Genomic DNA, 19,104 nt, shown 5'->3' on the forward strand with positions numbered 1-19,104 from the left:
TCTTCCCACCTCCCCACCGCACTGTGGATATAGTGCATACTTTTCAGCTGTCCAGATTTTTATACAATGTCCACATTTTTACCTCATATTTTTGGTCTGGCAAATCACTGTGATGATCTGATGAGTGAAGTCATCAAATAATGACATACATTTGAGTTTCAGACTTCAAATCATTCAGAAAAATGCACATTAACACAAACCCTGTTATTCTAGCAATTTTATTAGAACAATACTTAAAATCTGTCCCTATTTTTGGGCCTTTGTCCCTACATTTTGTCAAGCTTTGTGCAGATTTCTAACACTAAGTGATTGAGAGGTATGATAGGGGGATTTGCCCTTCTGTAAAATTTTTTTTCTTTATTTTCACTTTGAATTCTGATTACTTTTTGTGTAAAATGTATCCACACACACACACACACACACACACACACACACACACACACACACACACATACACATACACACACACACACACACACATACACATACACACACACACACACACACACACACACACACACACACACACACACACACACACACACACACACATACGCACACACACACACACACACACACACACACACACACACACACAGGCATGCACATAAATACACACACACACACACACACACACACGCACACACACACACACACACACACACACACACACACACACACACACACACATACATACAGACTTACATTTTTAGTAATATATTTTTTTTCTGGATTTACACTGATGTTTTCTTTATTGATTTTTGACTGTAAATTCTTAGTCGATACCAAAAGTAGTCAAAATGCAAAACAAAGCAGAAATAACGGGTGACATGCATAGAAAAAGGCTTTAGAAGCAAGAAGCAATATGTTGTTATTCCTGTTTATCAACAGCAACACCCATCTACTGTGGGTATGGATACTCTAGCTTCTCTTGATTAAGAAACAGGTGAACACATCCCTGCGGAAGGTAACATGCACTGTGGAGCATCTTGAACGGGTGCTATTTAAAGAGATATTCTAACATTTTAATGTGTCAATTTGAAGAAAAGAGTCAGAAGACTGGAATGGCACGTTTTATATACTTTGCTGAAACATACAGTGTGTACTATATTAAAAAAGGGTGTGAAAAGGAAGGTGTTATTAAAGCATAAGATGGACAATGCAGAACAGAAATAAGGAAAACGTGTGGAGGATGGCTACATCTGCTGTCCTGCACAGGATAGACAGTCAAAGATTTGATACAGCTGAAGAATACATTGACTAACATGAAGCAGCTCCTATCAGGTGTGGGAAAACAAGTTTCTGAATAAGTAATATCTATCGCTTATCCAGTCAGGAGAGAAACTGGAGGAGTAGGTGAGCCATGTGGTCCTTATCTGCCATGTACTCTTCTGTACAAACTTAACCTGTGTCTGTTGTTCAATATATAAACTCAAATATAAATACCAGAGTGGCATCACTCTTTAATTAAAGATCCCTTTTTTCTTCTTGGATTTTGTGAATTTGGATGGAGTGATTCAAACTCACTTCAGTTTAGTACTTTGGATGACAAACAGATAACTAGTAAAATAATGGGGTTAACTACAAGGGACTGAGTCTCTGGCACTCAAAAATAATTGAATCAGAGGCAGGAACCTGCATATCTTATAAGGTGTATGGCTGTCACTTAACCCAAACTTGATTACATGGTCAGTTGACATGTGGCAGCTGTGTGGAGACAGTAGAGCTGCTATACTTCATCTGACATGATAGCTGAGTTTGAACAAGGTAAGTTAAACAGCTGCAGGAGGGAGTGGCAGAGAATGGACTTGTAGCTTAGAAATGCAGGAAGCAAAAAGGAGTGGGATTTAGATTTTGGGATGGGGTAGTTTAGGTTTAGGAAGTTATGCTGGGCTTTAGATTTATGGAGTGGGAATGGAGTTTAGGGATAGGGAAAAGGTGTGGAGTTTTAAGTTTAGGGACAGAAGGTGTAGTTGTAGGTTTATGGAGTGATAGGGAATATAAGGGTCAGGTTTAGTGAGGGAGGAATTAAGTTTTAAGTTTAGGAAGAGGGGGGGTATAGCTTTAGGTTTAGGGAGTGATCATGAACTCTAGGTTTAAGCTGTGGAAGAGAAGTGCTACTGTTAAGATTAAGGACCAGTTGAGAGTTTTATGGTTAGAGTTTGGGCTCTGGCAGGGATAAGCAGTTCAGAAGAGTTGGGTGATAGAAGTGTTAGATAGGTAAGTCAGGTCAGGCTATTCGGGGTTAGGGTGCTTGTCATTAAGTGTAAATGGCTAAGAGTAAGTATGTCACATGCTACTAGTATGCAAACCCTTGTAGTAGACCCAAAATAATGCTGTAAGAGTAATAATAAAAAACTAACTTTATTTGAAACACAGGATAAAAAGTAAGTTGATAATGTTATACATTACATTCCTAACTGTTTATGTCGCTTTTCTTGAAATCCCGTTGTGTGGCTAGCGGGAATTACACTTCCAGTTCTCATCTTCAGACTGTATGAATGTTTTAAACTCAGATCTAATAGAATTCACAGAATATTCTTGTTTTATGGGATATTAATAATGTGTCTGGCAATGTAATTGTTGTGAATATGATTAGCAATTTCCTATGTTTACTTTTTGCACGTTTACTGAATATATCCCACTCAACCAAAGAATCATTTACAAGCAAAACTGGCATACATACAGTACCTCAAAGAAACATAGAACATTATATTATAGAAGGGGAAAATATATTACTGTTGAGTATCCAAACATAGTTTCCTTTTTTATGTGCTACGTGGGTATACTGGAATGTAAGTATGGTCAACTGATGCATAAAACGCACATTATTATGCTTATGCTTAATGCAAAGCATTTTGGATACATAATTATAACCTATTCAAAATGGGCTGTGCTTCTGTTCTTTGTGTGTTTCACAGCTGCAGTTATAGGAAGCAGTCCAAATATCAAGAGTGCCCTCTAGTGGCTATAAGGTTCCATTAGTGCTGTCAATGCTTTCACTTTCCTCAAGCCACACTTTTTTTTCACTGTCTCTCTTCTGTCGCTCTCTCTCTCTCTTTCATGCACATTTAAATACGCCAGTGACATTTATTGAAGAGAAATACCTACCTGCTGTGGAAGAAAACCATATAATGCAAACAATACTGCTGCAGCTATTTATTGTCATTTGTGTTCACATGCACATACTATATTGTGCACAGGAGAGATGGGCATGCAATTTAAAAGCATTTGCATGGTGTTTTAACCAAATATTGATACTGTGAATTTGTTAAATCTTGACTTTTACTTAATTGCATGTCAGGCAGTCTGTGAAAGTAGGCTATCTTATTTTTCACTATCAGTGAGCTGTCCACATGAAGCAAAAAGCTTTCTAAGTTATTAACCAGGTAATGTTAAACAAAGGCAAAATGGAGTTTGAGGGAATCCAACTCTCTTCCACAGGAAGAAACTTGTTAAACCTTAGTCCTGTGGGCTAAATGTCAGACCTTCATGCTTTAGTAATCTAATAATACATGTTAAAACAGTGTCTGTCATAGTACAAACTGCAATACTATAAACTAAATATCATGCTGTAAATATGCAGCATGCTAGAGAGAAAATTTGTAGAGCTTCTGAAATAACTTGGATGAAAAAGGTCACTTCTTAAAGGTATATGTGAGGGTGATTTAACAGGCATGCTTTAATGTTGACATAAAGACATGCTTGGATTGCTTTAGAGACAGACCGGATGTGTTAACTTACTAACAACTGTAGCAAAACATAACATCTGTGTATGCAAAGGTTATTGTGCTGCAAATAAATAGGAAATACTGTTTAATGATGTGATTTTTAAATGATTTGCCAGTCTTGAAGGTCAGAAAATGACAGATATCCATCACTTACTGTGAAGGAGCATACATGTAGTTATGCCTGAACAGGTATATGACAAATGTCAACATTCTGAAATGTTGAGGCAATATTATTTATTTTCTTAATTGTATTTACTGTTGCATCCTACACTCTGGTTTTAACTGTATGATACCATGAGTGACCGTTCAGTGAAACCATCTGTTTGAATATAGTTTTTTCCAGCTCAGTTAGTGCAATTAATGGAAAAGATCAAGATAAAATGGACCTTTCCTGCCAAGACCACATCAGGATTAAATTTTACTTTCTCCTGGATGTGATGACTTCAGATTCAGATTTGTTTCTAATTGTAAACTTTGATGTCCATGAGTCTTTTTTTTTTCACAAGACACACACACACACACACACACACACACACACACACACACACACACACACACACACACGAGTAGGTGGGTAATTTATGACTAAAGTTACAAAATAACTGCAGCTGATAATGTCAATATTTTTTTTGGTTATGAAGTTTCAAAAATGTACATTTATCAATGTTCCATTTGCCCAGCATTCATGCAATTTCCAAAAAAATGTTTGTCTTTTTAAAGTACAATATTGGATCTTCATCAGATAAAATGAAAGGTGTCAAATCATGAAGCACCAAATAGGAAGGCTACAATGAATGTCTTAAGTCTTTAGTAATGACAATATCTAAAAATGTATAACTCTGACAAACTAAATGCAGGACCATTATTTTGGAAGATCTGAATTGCTCTGCTTTAGATTTGCAGCATTTTCATTTTTACTCAGCGCATGAGGCAATATGTTGAAGCTGTTAAGATGCTTCCTGGAAAGTGTTTCTGCAGAGCAATATTGTAACTAGGTTTCCAAAGAGAATAACAAAACATCATATTGTGAGTTTATACTGTAATATTATATACCATGAATGATAAATCATGCACATTTTTAACTGAGCAAGCAAATGAAAATCCCAGGAAAATAAATGTTGTGGAAATTATAATGCTTATCTTAAACTTAATTTCAGCTTCCAGAAGAAATGTCATATCAGCTATGAGTCTGTTAACAGAGGTCTGCTACTATGGATATTAAAGAAGTGTTGAGATGAAGGAATGGTTGCACAGTGTGGCAAGACCATGTGATGCTCAAGTATTGGTGGGAGTGGGAGATGTTGATATTTGTTTTCAAAAAAGGAATTGTTTTGTTTATTTTCTGCTTATTTTTTGGTATGGAAGTCAAGTGGATTTTGCATGATCATTATTTGAAAATTAAGAGATGCCAATAGGGTATCCCTGTGTTACACTAACAAAAATAGGTACAGGCAATGAATTCTACAATGCAATGCAATGCAGGGTCATGGGATGGCCAGCATTTTTTAAAACGCTAACTTGATTTTAGGATGACCATATGAATGGCCAGACAGAACACTAACAGCCCCATTGAAATGGAATGTACATATCATTCTATGAACAAGGCAAGCTCCGAAAATATTATTTCAATGAAAAATCATTGTGTTCCACAGAAAGTAATGCATTCAGGTGTTGAGGTGGTTTTGAGAAAAAATGACAATTGTAATATTTATATATAAATATATATATATATATATATATATATATATATATATATATATATATCTGTGCACTGTTAATCAGGTATGACCAGCTAGGTAGCACTCATTTATAAATCTGAATATATAACAGAAAAGCTTCATTGATAACTGAGACATTATATAAACAGTCAACTGATAAATGAATGAACTTTATAATAAAATAATAAAATAATAAAATATCATAATGCTGTTATACTAAAGAACCATGTTTATTAAATCACAGTAAATACTTATGTCTATAACAACATCAAGTTAGCTTTGAGAAGTTATTTAATTTCAGTCATACCTTTCAACCTGGAATCATCAAAAATCTGGACAAAGGCCATGAAAAATAGGTACAAATCTGTACACTGGTTAACATAAAATTTGCATACATAATTATGTAATCCCGCCCACTCCAATGGAACTGTGGGATACCAACTTTCAAATACAAACTGAAGAACAGACAACCAAAATATGGCCCCAGAGTCCTCCTGCAGCCATTCTAATGTCTCATTACTTGGTTATTTGTGAACATGGTACTCATACTCTTTCAGCATACGATGCCTAGTTTAGCAGACAGCTTTGCAACTACTCTGGTTTGCTTAAATATATAATGGAGCTGCTTAATGGTGCAGACTGGCAGCAGTCAGAGACATACACTCTTCCTAAATTGGTCTGCTTAAAAATAGATTTGGCTGCGGAACTGCGGCTGGTCTGCTTAAAAATTGATTTCACTGTGGCTAAAAATACACATGCTGTTTGAGAGCATAGCATACAATTTTCGTCTTTCTTACCTGCATACCTCTTCATGATAGGGCATTTGGATGCCCTTTTCCAAATCCAATAAAGCTTCTTAAACAGAAGAACACTCTCTAATCAGCCTTGAAGTCGGACTAAACTTTGTCTTTCTGTTTGACACAAAATACTAACAGGAAAAAAATAAACACTACAGCTAGAACAAATAAAATATTTACCACAACTGGAAACTCCCAACAACCTATTCTGAGGCTCATTTTCAAATACATCTCAGCATAGTTCTCAACCTTCCATCTACGAAATGTAAAACATTACCTCTCATAATGAGGAGCAAATGGGTATATTGTTGAATACCAACAACTTTGTCTGGGAAGTTCATGGAATGATTAAAATGAATCGCTTTCACTTATAAAAAGATGTTATGGTAAAAGATAATTCATTATTCTTCACCACGGCTATCAAATTAATATTTAACACTGAATGTGTTACAGATTCTAGACGCATCTACCTTAAAAGTTAATGCCCAACACCTGTGTCACTTAACTCAATCCAAAAATCCACTGCTAGTGTTTTATCGACTGTCACTTACTCTCATACATCAGAAATGTACCTCATTTCATGGTTTTTTTGGAACATTTCTAGCTCTTTTGAAGTCCCCTGTTTAAAATCCGCCTCTGGGCATTTTTTTCTGGCTATGCTACTCAGACAAGCTCCTCGTGGTCCTGCAGAGTGGTCCTAGCTACAGAGAACTCAGAAAAGTGACTACTTTCTGGATTTAAGTATCTTTGCTGTTTTTTTACTTGGAATAGCTTCTCTAGCTTACCCTAAACAAGCTTAAACTGTTTTTTTAGCTGTTTGCTGCATTATTTTAAAATCTGCACTTAAAATTACTTTTTAGTCGAATTTGATCAAACGTTTGTTTGTTTGTTTGTTTAATTTAACTGTTGAGGCTGCCCACTAAAGTGTGCTAGCCTGTGTAACTGATTTATCACTGTTTCTACATTTTCTGTGTGTTTCTATCTAAAAACAAAAAAAACAAAAAAATAATCCTTGTTTTCCCGCCTCTCCTCGACTAGTTTAGACCACTTTACAGGCATTGCTGTATTCTGGGCTATGGTATAGTTCCTGTGTTGTCCATTACCTTACTTGGATAGAAGGAAGTTTCTTTGCTCACCAGTGGGAGTGGGGAGCCTTGAGCAGCCTACCTGTCCCTGTAGGAAGTGACCTCAGCACAAGAGCTGTAGTAATTGGTTGTTTTGGACCATTTCTAGCTCTTTTGAAGTTCCCTGTTTAAAATCCACCTCTGGGCATTTTTTTCTGGCTGTACTACTCAGACAAGCTCCTCGTGGTCCTGCAGAGTGGTCCTAGCTACAGAGAACTCAAAAAAGCTTCTACTTTCTGGATTTAAGTATCTTTGCTGTTTTTTTACTTGGAATAGCTTCTCTAGCTTACCCTAAACAAGCTTAAACTGTTTTTTTTAGCTGTTTGCTGGATTATTTTAAAATCTGCACTTAAAAGTTACTTTTTAGTCGAATTTGATCGAAAGTTTGTTTGTTTGTTTGTTTAATTTAACTGTTGAGGCTGCCCACTAAAGTGTGCTAGCCTGTGTAACTGATTTATCACTGATTCTGCATTTTCTGTGTGTTTCTATCTAAAAACAAAAAAAACAAAAAAATAATCCTTGTTTTCCCGCCTCTCCTCTACTAGTTTTGACCAGTTTACAGGCATTGCTCTATTCTGGGCTGTGGTGTAGTTCCTGTGTTGTCCATTACCTTACTTGGATAGAAGGAAGTTTCTTTGCTCACCAGTGGGAGTGGGGAGCCTTGAGCAGCCTACCTGTTCCTGTAGGAAGTGACCTCAGCACAAGAGCTGTAGTAATTGGTTGTTTTGGACCATTTCTAGCTCTTTTGAAGTTCCCTGTTAGTTAAACAAGGTTAAACTTCTTCTGGCTCCGCCAAGTCTGCTCTTCAAATTTTCCCTTAAGGAAGCTCTACTCTTAGTATAATCAGACTACTCGCTATATTATAAGCCTAGTACTTGTTCTCAAAACTTCTCTACTAAGTAAGCACTCTTGTACTAAGTGAGCACCACATCCACCTACCACCCCTGTGAATATCCACTTCCCTTAAAGGCACAGCACTCCCTTATACTGTTCTAGCATGTCGAGTGGTAGATTACTGGCGTCCTCCCCAGTTCAGCTGGTTAATCTGGGTATCTTGAGACAATGCTACAATTGTCTCATGTACACAGACAACCCTCTCCTCCTCCCAACAAACACAAATACATGTGAGAGATGCAACTATATAGCCAAACTGGAGGCTGAACTCTCTCAACTCAGGGCTGGCACGACCAGACAGGAGGAGATGGTAACCACACACACAACAAACCCAGTCCCACACAGACCTACAATAACTGCAAACCAAACACATAAAAACACAAAGACATACTCGGAGGCTCTAATAAAAAACTTACCAAAACAACAGAGGCTCCCAAAGCAGACATCCAAAAATCCACCACCTCAAAACAAAACACATGCAACACATACTTCAATAAATCAGTGTGTCAATCAATCACAGCCCTTAAGGCCAAACACCATGCCTGATACACTAGTAATAGGTGACTCTATAGTCAGACACACTGATGTCCCACTTACTAGGCTGAACAAGGAGAGGGTGACTGTGAGCTGCCTATCAGGAGCTAGGACCCGCCACATAACACACGCACTCAGGTCACTCCAAAGCAAGTACAAATATGACTCTGTCATTGTCCATGCTGGCGTGAATGACCTGAGATGTACCTCCCTGGACTACATGAAAAGAGACATAGAAGAGCTCTCTGATTATGTAGCCCAGGCTGGTATGACCCTGACCCTGAGCAGCATCTTGCCCTCACCAAGAATGATGCCACAATACAAAGACAAGATGATCAGCTTTAATCATTGGCTCAAGTACTGGTGTCATTCTAAGGCGATCCAATGTCTGTCTGCCTGGGATGACATGTTGGACAAGCCACGCTGCTTCGCAAGGGGCGGCTTGTACCTGTCACCACTGGGCTTCCGGATATTGGCTAAGGCTCTTGCCACCCCCATAGTGCCTTTTTTAGGCAAGGCTCAAAAGACAAACCCACCTCCTTAGAAAACAAAAATGGAAAAAAACTAAGGGTAATGCTGCTCAACGCCAGAAGTCTAAATCTCAAGATGCAGGCACTCGATGCACTCCTCAGTATGGAGAACATCGACGTCTGTGCAGTAACTGAAACCTGGTTCAAGGCTCCTGAGAGCACCCCAGCACTACCAGGCTATACCTCGTATCATGCTTTTGGGCCCCAAAACCCGGGCCGAACCACAAAGGAAGGGGGAGTGTCCATATTCATCAAGGACACCCACACCTCCAGGTTAGTAGCAACACATGAAGCATCAGAGACCATACAGGTGCAACTAACCATAGGCAAAACTGCTATACAACTGGTAGCATGTTACAGACCACCCTCCCAATCTCAGGAACCCCACTCAGCCTTCCTGAAGACATTGGAGGATATGAATGTATCACAAAATACCATCATACTGGGAGACTTCAACTACCCAAACATAGATTGGGTACATTATTCTAGCCCTAACACCCTAGCCCAAAGGTTCCTGGAATTCATAAATTCAAATGCACTGGAATAACTAGTCACCTCTCCCACTAGGGGAGGTAATATACTAGACCTGATCATCATAAACATGGGGACAAAATGCTCCACACCGGAGGTATACCCCTCACTAGTGAGATCTGACCACAAACTAATCACCCTGGATATACATATCCCACCTCCACCCCCAGCACAAAAGACCACAGTGAAAAACTTCTCAAAAGCAGACTTCACTCTTCTTAAGACTGAGATGGTATCCTTTAAGCCCACTGGGCCAGTGGATACCACATCCCACAATGCCGAATCTTTCACAAATGCTTTCTTTGGACATCTCCAAGAATGCATGGATCATGCAATCCCAAATAAATCCAAGTCCCTCTCCACCAAAGGCAAGCGTCCGGTCTGGTGGACCTCAGCCATTAACAAATTGTATAACAAAAAAGGAAGCTACTGCACGACAGAGCAAAATCCCATAAAGGGAAGACATCTCTGATCAACATTAGCAGAAAACTACATTCTCTCATAAAAACATCCATGGCCAACTTTGAGAGAAAAATCGCTAAGGACACTAAAGATAACCACAAAGCCTTCTTCAGCTATGTTAGAAACCTGGGCGGAAATACTCAGATATGCTCAGAGTTAGTTCACAACAACAAAAAATACACTGAACCAACAGATATTGCCAACATTCTGGCTGACAGGTTCAGCGCAAATTTCTCCCCTCCCTCACCCTCAAAAGAAGAAATACTTATCCCAGCTGAATGTAATCTCCCTGTCATCTCAGATGTCCAAGTGAGAACCGCCCTCAACAAAGCTAAAAACACAGCATCAATGGGACCTGACGGTATCCCAGGTTGCGTGCTACGTGAAGTCCAAGAGGAGCTAAACCCGCACATAAAAATGCTATTTAACCTTAGCCTTACTACAGGATATGTACCTGAACACTGGCATACAGCAACAGTGGTCCCACTCCACAAAGGGGGTACCTCTACAGACCCTGGGAACTACCGCCCCATAAGCTTAACCAGCCTGGTCTGTAAAGCTATGATAAGAATCATTATGGAACTCATAACAGAGACATAGGGGACCTACAGACACTTGACCCCATCCAGTTCGGCTTTGTAAAGGGCAGATCCTGCCTTTTGAACCTGGTTGACTTTTTCAAAACAGTCACTAGAGCCATTGGTGAGGGCAAAGCAGTCCATACAGCCTACCTGGACTTGGCTAAGGCCTTCGACACAATACCCCACTCAGGCATCATAGATAAGCTCAACAGCTTAAACGTAAACCCTTATATCACTAGATGGGTTGCAAACTGGCTAAAGGACAGAACCCATAAAATTAAAATCGCTGGAGCAATGTCAGACTCAAAGCCAGTCACAAGTGGTGTCCCACAGGGATCTGTCCTGGGACCCCTCTTGTTTGGCATTTATTTCTCAGATGTTAAAGCAAACATGGGAGGGTTGTGGCTGACAAAGTTTGCAGATGACTGCAAACTAGGCACCATAGTCGATACACCAGCGGACACATACATCCTACAAAAAGGCCTCACAGAAACGGACAACTGGTGCCGGAGTCATGGCCTTAAACTAAATGCCAAAAAATGTATAGTCATCCCCTTTGGGAAAAACAAAGTACCCACAAATTATCACATAGACAGCAACCCACTGAGTATGGAAAAAGTAATCAGAGACCTAGGGACCCAAATCGACAGTGACCTCTCATTTGACACCCACGTTGCCAAAGTGGTTAGAAAAACATTCTACCTTGCACACCTTATCATGAAGGGATTCACATCCAGATCCAAGGATGTCATTGTACCCCTATACTCCTTCCTCATCAGACCCATGATTGAGTACAATGCCCCATTTGGTATGTACCTCACCCGGCATTTGCAACAGCTGAAGAGACCACAAAAGTACCTCACCAAGAGGATCAAGGGTCTCCAACATATGTCTTATTCTGCCAGACTAAAGAAACTCCAGCTCTATTCAGTAGCATACTGCCTGCTCAGAGGTGATCTCTGCCTGACGTACAAGGCCATGTCCAATCAGGAACTGATGGACATGCTCCACCTCAAAAAATCCAAATCCACCAGGACCACAAGAGCTAAAGACTTAAACCTCGGCACAAGTATGAATAGGACATGCTGGAGGGATAGATTCATAACCCAGAGGCTTCCCATGCTTTGGAACAAGATCCCAGTTCATGTTAGGCAGAGCCCCTCACTGACTCTCTTCAAGAGAAATCTTGATGAGTGGATGGGAGATCGTAAGTTTACCCCAGGGGTCGCATCTGTGTCACTACTAGACAGGGGCACAGTAAACTAATTCTATTATATAAGGGGAACTTCACTGTGTCACTACTAGACAGAGGCACAGTATTCTAAATCTATTCTGTGCATTTTTGTACCATTTCATGGGGTGGCGAAAGCCACATCACTATGGCTAGGCTTACAAATGCCCCAGGGCAGATAGCCTAGTACTAAACTATGAAACTATGAAACTATTATGAGGACTGTTTCTAATTTTAACTCATAAAAAGTCCTTGCTTCCCACAGTTCCATTTTCAGCATACCTCTCAACCTGTTATCACAAGAAATCTGAAAGTCAAACATAACTGGGGAAAATGGCATTGGCAAGCTAAACATAATTGGTGAAAATGGTCCAAAGATTACTAAGCATTTTCTGAAGAATACGAAGCCTGACACTCAAAGGTTTGTCATCATCTACTGACGCCAATCCTTGGTTACATTACATGAGGAGCAGACCAAAAGTATAAGGCAAAAAACCCTTAACATTCTGCGAAAATCTGGACAGTTGAGAGAAATATTGAAAAGGTCCACCACACATTCAGCGAAGAACTTTTTAACACTTCTATAGCAAATAACACTAAGCCATATTAAGTCAATCATCAGAATAGTTATAAAATAATGCATTTCAGCTAGTCTGCGAGTTTCGCAGTTGACGTTTCTAGTAACCCATTTGTCTGGAACCCCCCACCTAACCCCTTCAAGCACATACTTATTAAGGCCATTTCCGGATCTGCATTTAGCTTACCCACCATTCCCACCTTCAAAGAGACAAATTCGGGAAGGTTTATAATGATAACTTGCTGCAAACTAAACTCTTCTACTGTAATTAGACTCCTTTGAGTTGTCTGTGCTTTTCAGCAGTTAATAGAGATGGTCTGCATATATTTACATACTGCAATACACACTAGATCCCAAACAAAAGCTTAAAAAGTTGGAAAAGTCATAACGTTGGACAGCAGTGCATAACATTTACCAAAAGCATGTCTGTTTTATGCATACTGAAAAATAACAACCATGTGGCACAATAAGTTAAAAAAATATAAACACACGTGAAACTTAACGATCATTAACTAACAAACCCGGACTACAAAAACCAAGCAAACAATCGGCTTGGACTATTGACTGAAACATCACAAACTACGAATCCCAAGTTCAACACTATCCCAAGTCCAACATAAAATGTACGAGTGAAAAAGAAACTATTCTTACCAGTAGAAGTACACCACAGCGATGATGACGAAACATACTTTATGGGCCCCTGACGTGCCAGCTTGCAGCATATAGTCCGGTGCTGTGTATTTATTGCACTGCTGCGCTGCTACATTCCATTTCCCTCCAAACAGTTCATAGTCCAAATAACACTCTAAGGTAGCTTAGCTGATGTCATTCACGCATGCCCCCTGTAAGCTGTTGATGTGTGGTGACGTCAGCCAAAAATTTAAAGTTGTAATGCTTTTTTGCAAAATAAAAATAAAAACAAAAAAAAAATCGGAAATTAAAGGGGCCACTCGGGAATTTGTGGCATCCCATTATTTTGCCCTCAAAACCGGTAAATAGCGAGGAATTTGGTATGGTTCAGAGGTATGATTTCAATGAGTGTATGTCGATGGTTAATATTATGAGCTCTGTATTTTATGACATACATTCCTAGTAATGCTATCCGCAGCAGTACACACATTACATTTATCATTTATAGACTGTCAAAAATGTCATCAGTGCTATGTACATTAGTAGGGACTATGTTATAAGGAACTGTCATAACATGGCAGAGATTCTAATATAAATGGCAAAACTAACTTCCACCTGTAGTAAAACATAGTTGTGGCATTGAAGTACTGAAATCTGGGAACAAACAGAGATGTGGTATTTGAGGAGAACAGGATAAGGTGAGAAGCTGCAAAAAGATGGTACTAAGATGTGAATCATAGATAGTGGTTCATGTATAAAAGCAGAAATAGCCAGCAGTTACACAGTGTGGAGTAAACAAGAAAGAAGTCATATTAGTAGAATTAAAGGGATATCCTTTGAAAGGTTGGTTTGAAAGTCAGGCTGAGGGAAGTCTTAGCTGAGAATGTGGGGAAAGAAAGAAAGAGAAGACTACAGGGAGAGAACAGTGCATCAGTCTATGTGACACTTTACTGACATATGCATTTTCTGAAAATGCAGGCAGATTTATTAGTCTTTTCAATCTGGTTGTGTCAGATCAGATATGAGGAGGGAGACCAGAACATAGCCTCAAACATTTAGCAACTTTCTCTCCAGCCATGGGCAAAAAAGTAAAGATCTTGTAAGATCTTGTAAGAAAGTTGCCATGTTTAATATTAATCATTCCAAACTGGAAATGATTCCACTGGACAAAGCTAATCCTCAGCGTATCTCTGAGATGCAAGCCCAATTAAATATTCCACTTACCCCTGAGTTAGGCAACTAATTTTCCAGCCATAACTGAAGTCTAGGCTTAGCATATAATTAATTACATTCGGCTCCTGGCTGCAAAACACGCTATATTCTCATTTTGCAAACACTTACACATAGCACTATCAGTCTGACTTTTTGCTGATCAACAACTTATAAGCATATATATATATATATATATATATATATATATATATATATATATATATTTATATATTGTTTGTGTCTTTCGGCTTTTCCCGGTTAGGGTCGCCACAGCGGAACTCCAGTCCGGTAATGATTGGCAGTAGATTTTTACGTACTGGCTTGCCAGGCCTAATGCACAACCTTCAATGAATGAATGCCCATTCACGCATGTCGCTACACAGAAAACGCTCGAACTGAGAATCGAACGGGCAACGTCTAACTGTGAGGCGACAACGCTACTATATATATATATATATATATATATATATATATATGGTTTACCTTCATATGGATGAAGCACACATCTGTGATGGCAGATGTGTGAAAGGATGATTTCAAAAGTTCAGAAAGACAACAATGAATTGCTGAATTCGCAATTGAGCAAATGCCATTGTGCATTCGCTCATGTGAATTTGGCATTCTAAGTGTAGATCTCAGCATAGTGGGGATCAGAATATGTACCACTTTCCTCACTCTAGTGCAATCTTGGAGCTAATATATTAAAGTAAGGGGGTGTGCATGGCGTAGTTGCCCACATGGTGGGTGCAGGGGGGCTTGCCCCCTTGCATGATGGTGTTTTGAGACATTCGGAAATGTGGGGTCTTTTGAAAACATTCGACATTCCTGTAATGTAGAATTAATTGTGCAGCAATTTCATTGTTTTTACCATTTGAAAGTGCAATTTCAGACTGTGTGAGTGAGATATTTGTCGGGTCGCATATTTTAATTATGACCTTGTAAAGGTAAACCATGCATATACACAGATATAAATATGCATGCATACCCATAGGATGTAAGCAGAAAGCAAACTCAGCAGTTCACTGTGTTTGCCCATCTGCAGCAGCTTGATTTACTCTGCACCAACTGTCTACAAACCACAGATCATCTACGTACCACTCTCTCTGTGAAGCAACATTTCTCCCCCTCCCCTCCACATGTTTGGAAGGTACTCCCTCTCCCATCCCTATATCCTGCCTCTTCATTTCAGTTTCTTAAGAGGTCATGCAGAAGTACAATATGTCAAACTGAAGTAACACCAACAACAGAGCATTTTAAAATAAGTCAGAAATGATACATTTTAAAAACTCTTTATGACAAAACTGGAGCAGGCTGCTGTAGACAAGAGAACTGTGTGTACACAAGCACCAGCTTCATAGCATTTCCTGATACTCTCATCATACTTTGATGAGTATCTCAATATTCATATGTTAATATGAAGTCACTGGAAAAGTCTGATTCTGCATCTAGTGCTTCCTTGATCTACTATTCCTATGTCATTTATAAAACACTTCAAAGATTTCTTTATTTAAAAAAACATTTTCAAACATTTCATTACTTGTTTGAAGGTATTTTGATGTTCTGAGGCTTTGCAGCTACATCAGTGTATGGAAAGACATGCTGCAATGCCCCATGGAACATCTTGCTGCAGTAGTTACATAGACTCCTTAAAAGAACAGTGTATATTTCCAATAGAGTAAGCCATTTTGCAGACTTTTATATGTATATGTCTTACCTAATGGAACATGCTATATTTCTGGCTATTTATGACATTCAGTAATAAATTGAGTTTTATAGTGTGTGTGTATGTGTGTGTGAGTGTGTGTGTGTGTGTGTGTGTGTGTGTGTGTGTGTGTGTGTGTGTGTGTGTGTGTGTGTGTGTGTGTGTGTTTGTCAGTGTTTGGACATGCCTGCCCTCATGCATGTATAAGAACATGAACACTGCACAAATGTATGTGTATGTTCAGTGCATGAATGTTTTATTTTACACCTCTATTTATTGCTTCCTGTTTCTGCTGTTTGTCCTTGCATTCATTTTTACCTACTGAATCATGGATTACAGAAGGAATTAATTTCATATGCTTACTAATACTACAGAAGATAAAAATGGATGTGGTGTACCTACATGAAATGTGGTATACCTATATGGGATGTGGTATACCTACATGGGATGTGGTGTACCTACATGGAATGTGGTGCACCTACATGGAATGTGGTGTACCTACATGGGATGTGGGATACCTTCATGGAATGTGGTGTACCTATATGGGATGTGGTATACCTACATGGAATGTGGTGCACCTACATGGAATGTGGTGTACCTACATGGGATGTGGGATACCTTCATGGAATGTGGTGTACCTACATGGGATGTGGTATACCTACATGGGATGTGGTGTACCTACATGGGATGTGGTATACCTACATGGTATGTGGTGTGCCTACATGGAATGTGGTATACCTACATGGAGCTCTTTTCAGTGAACCATGACTCAGTAAGCCATTTTCATTGAATTGTCATGAATCTACACAATTCCTTTTTGTGCAGACAAGCCTTCCACCCCCCCCCCATGCATGAAATGGAATACAACCCTTGCATTTCCTCCCACATAATATAACATATTACAAACTGAGACAGTTGCAGTTTCTTCTCTGACTATCACTAGCATGTGGGTTGAATATAACAGACAATGCATAGTCATTGCTTTCCTCCAGGCCACATATTAATTCCATAAATGTCACAAAACAAGAGAACAACAATAATAAAGCTTCATGCAGTGCTTTAGATAAATGTTGTTGCACCAAAATCCCCCAAACAAAACCACATAACGACTGACAAATGTTGTTTAAGAATGTTCCCATAAGTTACCCAGCCCCACACTCAATCAGTAATCAGAGCTGTTACAATTATCACAATTCTTGTTGATTGAACTCTATATAGTTTACTTTGAGAAAGCGTCAATACTAACGACCTGCATATTGTTGCACTCCAGCGTAGGCTTGCTGCAATGGATCAGCGGCAGTTGGGCTCTGTGCTGCGTAGGAAAACAAAAGAAAGAAGATTACCCTGAGGATACTTTTGTACCACGTTACACTACTATAAAACCAAAACATTTATTATTGATTCATGACTTTCTTGCTTACATAAAGGAAAAACAAATGGATGCTTTTCTTAGAAGTACAATTTGGCACAGTTAAAAACTATACTACATTATTCATCCTATTCAATGGGTAAATAGATTAGCACATTTCTAGATATGCAGCGAATCACTATGTTAGATAAGGGTATGTGATGTATATATGTCCCTGTAGTATTTGGCTGCTTAGGATTTTGTTCAATTCACAGACCATCACATCAGGGAAACAACACAGACAAAAAGCATCATGTGAAAAATGCAATGAATGACAAGAGTTTCAAAGGTTTGTTCATAGATGCAGTTTTCTAGATTACAGCCAAGTCAACCACAACATGTTTAATAGTGATGACCTCTTATTGCAGTTATCTATTTCCCATGTATGCATCAAAACTACAAATGAAGGATGTTAATGACAAAATCACTCTGATTTGAAGGAGAAGCTAATTCCATATTATAAGAAGACATAGTAAAATATCTGCCAAATATTTAATTTTTCTATTAATAATATTTAATTATGATATTAGGGTAAACACTCTGCTATTAATTCTCCAAGTATTGTACTAGACACAGACTATCAAACTGAAGCAGATCTAACCTTGTCTTATGGATGAGACAGAGATTACCCCTAAAAAGCCTGTAAGAAAAAATAAAAAGAAAGTTTCTTAAGCTTTAGAAATGTCAAGTTTCTCAGTCTTATGTTTTTTTTCTGTATAGAAATTGTAGCAATTTTTTTCAGTTTGTTTAGTTGACTTGTGTCTACTGAATATAGCATCCTACTCAGTAATCAGTCAGCTTAATGAGGAAAACAGTCCAGTGACCTGCCTAGTGTGACCGGTCATGCTCTTTAGAACTAGATGGACAATAGAGTATACATTTCTGATTTTTACAAATGCACTGTAGTTATTTAAAACACTGTTTAGAATTTTATCTAGATCTATAATAATTTGCATTTGTATAATCAGACCATTTATTTGTGATCAAGATGTACATTCCGTTTGCTAAGTCGTATGATGACACACTTACATTGCTGCACTGCTTTTATATTTTGTAGATAATCCTAGAGAATTTTCATCTTTTATTGAAGTAATTATGTTGCATATCTTGTTGTCATTTGCATATATGATTACCCTTAGCTCATTTACCACATTTCTGTGTAACAATAAGAGTCTAAAAAGAAGTACCTTAGTTTAACGACACTTTGGCATGTGATAAGTGGCTCCTACTGTGACAAACAAGTAACACATATCTGATTTGCTGCATCATCTTTTTGCATAACCAGTGTTTTATTAGTTTCCATATGCACAGATTAACTTTTAACGCATTTATTTTTTCCATTTATTCCCTAATATGAACCATTACAGCCGAGTGCTCCTCCAGGCGTCTTCTGCAGTTAACTCCTACTGCTCCTCTAGGCGTCAAATATTGATTGTTCATAT

At 38.7% G+C, this 19,104-nt stretch overlaps 1 protein-coding gene across 16 annotated transcripts in view; it reads right to left on the reverse strand.

The window, feature by feature from the left end:
• Window positions 1-19,104, reverse strand: part of LOC122807764 (CUGBP Elav-like family member 4) — a 2,333,978-nt gene that overhangs the window by 373,280 nt on the left and 1,941,594 nt on the right. For 12 of the 16 annotated variants that reach the window (XM_044078787.1, XM_044078838.1, XM_044078847.1 and 9 more), the window contains exon 7: window positions 17,501-17,566. In XM_044078787.1, coding sequence (XP_043934722.1) covers window positions 17,501-17,566 — 66 coding nt within the window. The remainder of the gene's footprint in view (window positions 1-17,500; window positions 17,567-19,104) is intronic. The other 4 variants (XM_044078856.1, XM_044078827.1, XM_044078911.1 and 1 more) reach the window with 1 other exon arrangement.

Source organism: Protopterus annectens, chromosome 1.part1 (assembly GCF_019279795.1).
Source record: "Protopterus annectens isolate FY-2018-M chromosome 1.part1, PAN1.0, whole genome shotgun sequence".
Taxonomy (NCBI): Eukaryota; Metazoa; Chordata; order Ceratodontiformes; family Protopteridae; genus Protopterus; species Protopterus annectens.